The 9,215-nt window shown below is 35.3% G+C and overlaps 1 protein-coding gene and 1 long non-coding RNA gene across 3 annotated transcripts; one reads left to right on the top strand and one right to left on the bottom strand.

The window, feature by feature from the left end:
- Positions 1–725: 725 nt before the first annotated feature.
- Positions 726–5,600, bottom strand: LOC110763945 (disease resistance protein RUN1-like). The gene is made up of 5 exons (XM_088247766.1): positions 4,883–5,600; positions 2,654–3,752; positions 2,271–2,570; positions 1,280–2,128; positions 726–1,203 (listed from the first exon to the last, which is right to left on the bottom strand). Exons 1-5 carry the CDS (start codon positions 5,545–5,547, stop codon positions 829–831), a joined length of 3,288 nt encoding a protein of 1,095 aa, XP_088103892.1. The 5' UTR covers positions 5,548–5,600; the 3' UTR covers positions 726–828.
- Positions 5,601–5,724: 124 nt separating this feature from the next.
- Positions 5,725–7,431, top strand: LOC110763962 (uncharacterized). Of its 2 annotated transcripts, none has more exons than XR_015834014.1 (3): positions 5,725–5,973; positions 6,227–6,334; positions 6,435–7,431. It is a non-coding gene; the product is annotated as an uncharacterized LOC110763962 (long non-coding RNA). The 2 variants fall into 2 exon arrangements; XR_015834013.1 differs by having other exon boundaries at positions 5,728–5,973; positions 6,426–7,408.
- The last annotated feature ends 1,784 nt before the right edge of the window (positions 7,432–9,215 follow it).

The raw sequence follows: 9,215 nt of genomic DNA, 5'->3' as shown, positions 1-9,215 counted from the left end.
AGTTGTTCCATTTATGAATCACTATTTGGTTGTCTACAGATTTATTCTCTGAAAAATTTACATACTAAGAGAATGTTCTTGATATGCATTTGATTGTTCTTGATATAGAATTAAACATATGGTACTGAGATTTTGGCTCTTTTCAGCACCAGTCGTAAATTAATTTTGTAAAATGAGCAGCTCAAAGAATCAAAAGAGAACATTGCATTGCATGATACATATTCGTAGAAGATCGAAGCATTTGATGCTACGAAACGAAATAGGTCTTAGGAAGGAAAACATTGGATATATGCAAGAACAACTGTATGCAGTTCAGGTACAAAGTTTATCCACGGCTTGTTGACTGTCGCTTCTTTTTGTGTGAGAGAGAAGACCGGGTGACGAGAGAAAGTGTGAGAAAGAAGCAAGCTGCGGAGATGAGCACCTTCCCCTTCCAGCCACGGAGGCTGCCGGATTCATTGCTGCCTGTCATGACTGCAATTGTCTGATCATAATGTTGCTCTTCTTCTTTGACTGAAACAAAATAAAAAATTACAGAAAATCCCCACAAATTAGAGGAAACTTAATAGTCGGAGTAAAATCAAATGCGTTAATAAACAACACACCCGTCGTATCTTCATCATCAGAGTCCTCAAGGATCTTATTAAACCAAATCGGATCTTGAATTGGTTTACTTCTGTGGAAAAGCAAGTATACTCCTGGCTGATAAGAAGAATATCCACTCCTGACAGATGGATAATAAGAAGAATCTGTGGGAACAGTCATCATATTAGTATTCTCTTCTTGCAGGTGCTGCACAAGCTGGATGCCAAACTCCTTGACCTGAAGTCAAGGTTGCATAATTACTGAAACAACCACTTCATCGCTACCATCTAAGTGAACCTCCTCCTCCAACTTCCAGATGCTTAACCACATCATGTCTTCTCCTTCACCTGGAATACCGTAGCATCGTGGGCTATAGATCCACTTCAGACCCTTGCTCTTATTTTTTACTCTAGTAATTATTGGCCCAGGGGAATCTCCAACAGAATAATTAGCATACAATTTTGTATAGACAACGAAGACCTTCAAGCCTTGAATTCTGTGATTGTCAAGTAATGGCACGGTAAAAGAGATCGGGGACTCTGTACTTTTATGGCTGAACTGGCCTGGAACCTCATTCCCGGCAAAAAATGTGCTGAATATACCTTTTTCATACAGCCCCTGCAAATGACTATTATAAGTAAACTTTTTCTTATGATCATGAGAGAGAGAGAGAGAGAGAGAGAGAGACGCACACCTGAACGGGATTCCAATCATCCTCTTCTGACATGTAAGCTCGTTTGCGCATCAGAAAGGGTGCCATGGATTCCAAGTTGGACAAGCCCAAAAGGTTAATCATTTCTGCATCAACACTTCCAATGGGTTCTAGCTTGTACATATACTCCCACTCAACTAGGTTGCGATTGTTAAACAACATGGTATGTCGTCCGGGCCAACGGCGTTGATATGTTATTTTTTCCAATGATACGCAATGTGCCACATTCAACGTGCTCACTTTTGGTAATCCCTCAAGCAATTTCAAACTCCCACATCCCAAAAAAGAAAGTTCATTGAGCCTCGTTAAACCTTTGATGCAATTTGGTAGGCTACAAATTGGATTGTTCCCTACATTTAGTCTTCTCAATGAGGATAGATTACTAAATTCCCTTGGAAAGGCATCATTCGAAAGATTGCACCCCTGAAGACTTAAATCAACTAAAGAGCATGTTAAAGAACTCAAGATACATGAACTTCTTCCTGGGACTAGTTCACCTATCAGAATTCCATCCGTATCAAGCACTTTTAGAGATTCAATGTTCCTCAACATCTCAATTGATAACTCATTAAGACTTGTGCAACCAGATATAATAAGTGTTTCAAGTAATTTTAGCATGCATATGTTCTCTGGAAGCATCTTAAGATTTTTGCAATCCTTCGTTTTCAGGTAAACAAGTCTCTCAAGGTTTCCAATGGATCCATGGACATAAATCAAGCTCACACAATCTACAAGAATAAGTTTCTCTAGATTTGGGCAGAACGAGAAGTCAGTGGTTTCTGTAAGGGAATGAGAATGGCTGAGATCAAGAATCTTCAATGATGGAAGACACTGTTGGGGGAAAGATGTACAGAAGCAAAAAATGTGGGGAGTTAATTGTTAATAGGTATAGAATTTTTTTTTATGAAACGAAAAGCTTAATGAAAGTGAAAATTGAAAAAAAAAAAAATTACAAAAGCGTAGAGTAACATACTTTTGTTCCTTTGCAGACTTGCCTCAAGCTGCTATATCTCATTTCAAGAACAACCAGGCTCCTCAAAGAAAACTCGGTGGGTATAGAATCCAAAGGAAACTTAGTCCAACACAACCATCTTAATCCTGTACAAAATTCTGCATAAGATCCGTTAAGTTGTACATGACTAAGATGGAGTAGTTTTAGTTCCCGCATCTTTGCAAATGCATTGGTTTCCAAGACTATCTCATTTGAGTTTATGAGAATGTTTGTAGGGAGCATATGCATATCAAAGACAAGACCTTCAATTGTTCTCGTACCCTACAAAATAAAGGAGAAACACATTTGGAAAATATTTACAAGAAGGAAAACATATATGTGTACATATAACACATGTTTCTTACATTATTTTCCGACAGGATTTTGAAGGAATCCTTATGATGCCATACTCTACTACGCTTCCAAGGCTCCTCTGATTCTTGGTGAACAATTTCTCTTCCCATTCCACAAATCAGGTCATGCATATGCACCTTGTCAAATTCATCAATTGTCACCAAACATCTATCGATGAGATTTTGAATGCCAACAATTGTATAGAAATCACATCCATCTAGTATTTTAACAATGTAATCTTTGTCCTTTCCGACAAAGAAACAAGCAATGTGGAGGAATAATTTTCGGTCATGGTCATCTTGCAAAGAATCGTAACTTACTCTTAGCTTATTTACTATTTCACCATTTGGAATGGCTTTTAATTTCTCCAATGCACTTTTCCATACACCTATACTTTCCCCCAACAACGAAGAACCTAAAACTTGAAGGGCTAATGGAAGTCCTCCGCAATGATCGACTAGCTTCTCTGAATATTCTATGTAATCTTCAATGGGATGGTCTCGGCCAAAAGCGTGCCAACTTAAGAGCTCCAATGATTCTTTGTTATCCAAAGTTTGAACTGTATGCACCTTTGTAACTTGATGAGCCTTTAACAATCTTGCACGCCTAGTTGTTATGATGATTTTACTTCCTGGATAAAACTGATCTTTCATTCCAAGCACCACATCTAATTGGCTAATATGATCCACATCGTCGAGAACAAGAAAAACCCTTTTAGAGCTTATCGCATCTTCTATCTCAGTCATTCCCTCACTAACACAGTGTATTTTTACTTTTCTCCCAATCAAAATATCAGAAAGAAGTTGTATTTGTATTTGAACTAGGCCATTAGGTTGTTGTGAAATTTCTCTAATGTTTTCGATGAAGCTGCTTCCTTCAAATCTTTCAAAGTTTGTATTATAAACAGACTTTGCAATGGTTGTCTTCCCTATTCCACTCATGCCATAAATTACAAGTATGCCAACATCATCCGATCCATTTTGTAACCATAAATTAAGTTCGTTGACTCGAGAATGCATTCCGATCATGCTGTGGGGAACACTTAGGGGTCTTCGCCTTAGTTTTTCTCCTATCACTTGAACAATCTTGTTGATAAACTTTGACTCGTGTCTGAAAAGTTGCAATCCAAATGAAAAAAAGATTTCAAACATCACTGCAATAGACTTCTCATTTGAAAAACCCAACTTTGATTTGCTTGATTTCTTAAAATGAGCTTTCTGAAAAACCCAACTTTTGATTTTCTTCGGGTTTGATGTTGCCAATTTATTTGTAAACACGTTTGTTTGAAGGACAATGCTTGGCTCCTGATATATCAGGAGCCATTCCTCCTCCATACAAGATGTGGCCTTCTAAAAATATGACACCTGTCTTTTTTTTTTTTTTTAACAGACTCTCTTTCTCTCTCTCCTCCCGTGTTCTCTCTTCTCTCTTCTCTCCATCTCTTTCTTCCACCATTCCCAAAATTTCCAAAACTCCCAAATAAATAACTCAATAAAATTAAAAAGGAGAGAAATCAATACATAGTGTTTGGGTGATGATGATGGAGGAGCAGCGATGGGAAGAGAAATGGGCTGAAAATTTCTTCTAAAGAGTTGCAGGGGAAGAGACAGAGATGGGGAGAAGAGAGAAGAGAGAGCTGGGGGAGGAGAGTAGAGTGGGTGAGAAGAGAGAGAGGTAGAATCGGTGAAAAAAAAAAAGAACAAAAAAGAAACATGGGAAGAGAAGAGAGAGCTGGGGAGAGTGGGTGAGACAAAAAAAAAGTAAAAAAAAAGAAACATGGGAAGAGACAGAGATGGGGAGATGAGAGAAGAAGAGAGAGCTTGGGGAGGAAAGGAGAGTGGGTGAGAAGAGAGAGGGAGGGTCAATGAAAAAAAAAAAAAAACACAGGTGTCATTTTTTTAGAAGGCCACATCTTGTATGAGGAGGAATGGCTCCTGATATGTCAGGAGCCAAGCATTGTCCTTGTTTGAATCTATGTTGAAATTAAAGTAGAAAAAAAATGAGATAATACTATCCTTACTTTTAAGTCTATATATATTATATGGGAAGATACATTTTAAAGTAAAACAAGTCATAAGAAAATTCAGAAATATTATAATTAACACGCCCTGAAAAAGTAAAAATCATATGAAATTAACTTTAGAAAGGAAAACATGACAATAGAATGAAAAGATCATTTTCAGTATTTTAAGTTGAGAAAGAGACTTATAAATAAAACAAAGTAGTAGGAAAGAAATTACCCATCAGCATGATTTTGTAAGACCATCCCTGCCAGATCTGCAACTTCTGCAAGTGCCTCCCTCCATTCCTTCACTTTGTTCGACGGTTGGGTTTTTTGGTGTCTAGCAAATGCCTTTGCAAGACTTCCTGTCTGCTTCCGCACATCGGATGGATCCACGTCGTAGAAGACAGGTAAAACGACATGGTCAGCTGAGATCCTCTTGCGTTCAAGGATCATGACGAGCTCCTCAAGGCACCATGTGGACGACGCGTAGTCTTTTGAAAATACAATAACAGAAGTTCGTGAATGTTTGATTGCTTTCTGAAGTTCGAGCTTGATACCTTCTCCTCTCTGGACTTCATCGTCGTCTCGGAAAGTGCGAAATCCGGCGTTGACAAGGGCCGTGTAGAGGTGGTCAGTGAAAGTCTTGCGAGTGTCTTGGCCTCTGAAACTCAGGAACACGTGATAACGACAATATCGACAAGAATAAGAAGAGGAGGTTTGCTGAGCTGCTCTCACAAGTGCCATTGTATGAACAAGCAAACTGTCTGATGAGTCGAAATTAAATCTTCTATCAAGTTTTGTGGTTCCTACTTCCCTCCTGGATTGTATAAACAAGCCGCTTGTGAATGACCAAATGAAAGGATCATCCTTATGACCAAAAAAAATGAAAGGATCATCCATCCATTGACTTGAAAAGCAATTATTCTGAGTCAAGCAAATGAAATCATTATGTGTTTTTTTATTCTTTAAGATAAAAAAAGGGAGAAAGCAACAAAAGCAATCCAACTAGTGGGAGCTTCTTTAACATAAAAGGACAATAGGATTTGGAGACTTATTTGTGTCTTTTATAAAGACATGGCCCCTTGAAATGAAAGGAAAGTTATGGCATGACAAATTCTAGGTTCACACCACGCCATTGCCAGGAAACCTCTGCCTATTATCACTTCGATCTTGCTGAAAATACCACACTTGGGCCGAATATACTATTCAAAGGGTAATCATGGCTCACTAAGTGACATTTTGTTGAACCAAAAACCCACACTTCAGCTTCTCAGACTTCTCTGCCTCTCACTGTCGCCGTCTTTCTTCTTCTTTCACATTCGAAAGGTTAGGGTTTCTTTCTCCCTCTCTGTTGCATTTGTTTGGTTACTTAGCTGAGACAAGGAAAATTCGTTAACTTTAGAATTTAGGATTTCTGAATTTTTTTTTTGGTCGGAAATTTAGGATTTCTGAATTGGTTGCGTATTTGGAATGAGATTGTGTGTCCCATTAAAGCTAAAATTTTTGTGGAAGTAATTATATGAGTACCCAAAATTTATAGGAATTGGTTGCTTAAATATTTGGGTTTTGGAACTTGTAGGGGTTCAGAAGTCAGAAAATGGGGGTACCTTCAAAGCAGAAGAGAAAGGCTCCTTTCAGTGACAGTGAGTTTGAGGATGATGACGATTTAAACAGTGACGAGCTAATGGTTAGTTTGTATCTATATTCTGTTATTGGTTTTTGGTAATCATTCAGTTTTATTTTGGTGGTTGTGTTGGTAATTGATGATTGTTATGTAGATGGAGCAGGAAGAGGATGACTTTGATGATGATCAGGAGGAGGAAAAAGAATCAGAAGAAGAAGAGAATGAAGAAGAATCAGAAGATGAAGAGGATGAAGAAGAAGAAGAGGGGGAGGAGGAAGAGGAAAATGGTGATGGGCAAGATGATAATAAGATGCTGAGATAGAAGAACTTGAGAAAGAATACATGAGTCTTCGTGATCAGTGTTGGAATTTTAAAAGATTTTAAAATTTTAACCGTTTTATTTATTTAATTATTTTTCTATTTTATTTTATTTATTGTGGGGGTTATAAATATTTAATATTCAGGTTTTGTTTCTGGTTGGTGAATGCCTTAATTTTTTGGTTGGTGAACTTTTATGGTTGGTGAAGGTTACATGTTTTTTGATGCCTATAAAAGGTCACTCCTCTTTCACATTTGATAAACACACAGTACACCATCAGAATATCACATACCACAATCACCACAACAAACTAATTCTCTCCTTTTCTACTTTTATATATATTCTCTACTTTATATTATTATTTTGGCAATGGTTCTGTGACTTGGATACCCATATCCGTCTATGAACGTGCTCATAGCGGATCTTGAGTTTGTGTACAAGGGGTCGTATCTTGGAGTCTTGTAGACCGTCAGTACCTGCACGTAGGGAGGCTACAAAGGCTTTAGGACAGCGTCTTTGACGTGCTTCACCTTACCAAACTCACCTTCTTACTTATTATTTATTTTCCTTTTACTTACCTATTATTTTGTTTTCTTCAATTTCATTATACCTTAAAAGCTTTCCTATTTATTTATATGTTATTTATAATATAATATTTTTTGTGTTTGGCTTTACGGAAAAGGAAAACTATATTTTGTATATTTTTTATAACAATCTAAAGCCTTTGTAGATTAAAACTACTTTTTTTCCGTACTGTTGTGAAGCCTCAATTGAATACTTGATTGATGAGATTACCACTTGCTGCTTGGTTCAAACTGTAGTAAACAAAGTATTATCTTACATGTATTTCGAATAAATCATATTTGTTAGGTTGTGTCTTTATCATAGCATAAGTTTGATTATATGTGAAACCATATGTCTATTAAACCTTTGTATGTTAAAATCATTTTCTTTCCGTACTGCTATAGGTTGTTTGTAGTTTACAATTGTTGCAATTCAATATCTATATTTATAATATATATGTAAGCTCTGCACAGTTTAATTTTACAAAATATTTATTAAGTGTGTTTGGTAAAAGGCGTGCTGGTTTGAAAATATTAGTGTGATGATTTGAATTTATTGTTTGAACAACCAAATATGTTCTCAACCTTTTGCTCAAAGACTTGTTTATCCATAAGTTTCAAAGTTCTATCAAAATGTATTTTTATCAGTTTGTTGGTTAAACATAATTATTGGTTTGTATAATTTTGAGGAAAAATTATTTGTTTTGTTGCATCTTTGTCATGCTATATATATATTGCACAGTTCATTTTGTATACTTGAAACTTTGCACAGTTCATTCTGTTGTTTGGGTTTCGGCCTTTTTCAAAATTAAAAATTAAAACGCATTTGGCCGATTTATATCATATTATGCTATATACTTTGAATTAATGCATTGAAATTGTGACTCTTATGATTATGCTATTATTCCTCTAAATTTTTATTCAGACATTATTCCTTTGTATAAATTTTAGTTATATATTTAATTTGTGATTTGCAGTTGTAAGTTACTCAAAGAACACTTGTATTTTGAAATTGAGAGTTTGCTTTGATAAAATTTAAGAGCCTATTAATATATTTTCTTTAATTGATAATTTACATTACACTGACCATTCATTTGGATTGACTAATTGATATTTTGTAAAGTTCTGCAACTTATTTTATTAATATGTCTAATTAATGACCTTATTTCAATAGCGTTGGTATATTAATCATATTATTGCTGATTTTGGATATCAATTATCTTTAGTTTTTGGAAAATGGATCAAATTATGTTATGTGTGGTGTCTTTCGAGTATTTTATATAAATGTACATATATATTGCACTAACGATTGTGTTAAGGTTTATCTTATTTATGGGAATAGAGATTTGCGTTATTTTCAATTTGGAGTTATGATGGAATCGGTATCAGGGGTCCAATATCATGTACCACAAGATAAGTTCTACCAATTAATACTTTATCTTATGCAAGTGTGAGCATTGCTATAAATTTATGTGATTCGAAGAAATTAACTTAGTTTGAATTTTGTGAATAAGACAATACAGAAACTTATCATTTGGCACTTGTTTAGTCTTGTCAAATTTTAAATAAATAAATAAATAACCTGAAATGGAAATCTATTTCATGATCTTATCTACATGGTCCTTTTGTTCTTTACAAATCAGAGTGTGTATTGTGTTTGTTTATTGTTTTACTTAATCAAGAAATGCCAATCCATGAGAATACTTCTTCTTGATTGCATACACTTATACCTTTTCTTTTCTCTATGGAATTTCTTTATATTGGTGTGAATGCCCAATTTTGTCAAACCTTAATTTGGTGAGTTTTCTATGATTACTTGTTTTGAAACCAACTTCAATTTATTGAGAATTAGAATTTTTACATTTATGGAGAAATTAATTTTGACTATTCTATTTTGTGCATATGCATATGTTTTCAAAATTTTCATTACTCCCATATAATGTGCTATATTGAAATCTTAAATGTGGAACAATTTATTTTGGACGTTAGCTTTTGAGATCCATTGTTGTCATTAACCTTAATTAGAAGCTTTGCAACGGCCATTTCATTTATATAATTGTTT

Source organism: Prunus avium, chromosome 2 (assembly GCF_965620075.1).
Source record: "Prunus avium chromosome 2, drPruAviu1.hap1.1, whole genome shotgun sequence".
Lineage (NCBI taxonomy): Eukaryota > Viridiplantae > Streptophyta > Magnoliopsida > Rosales > Rosaceae > Prunus > Prunus avium.
Note: the sequence above shows the minus strand (reverse complement) of the source record. Positions and strands in the feature narration are given on the sequence as shown.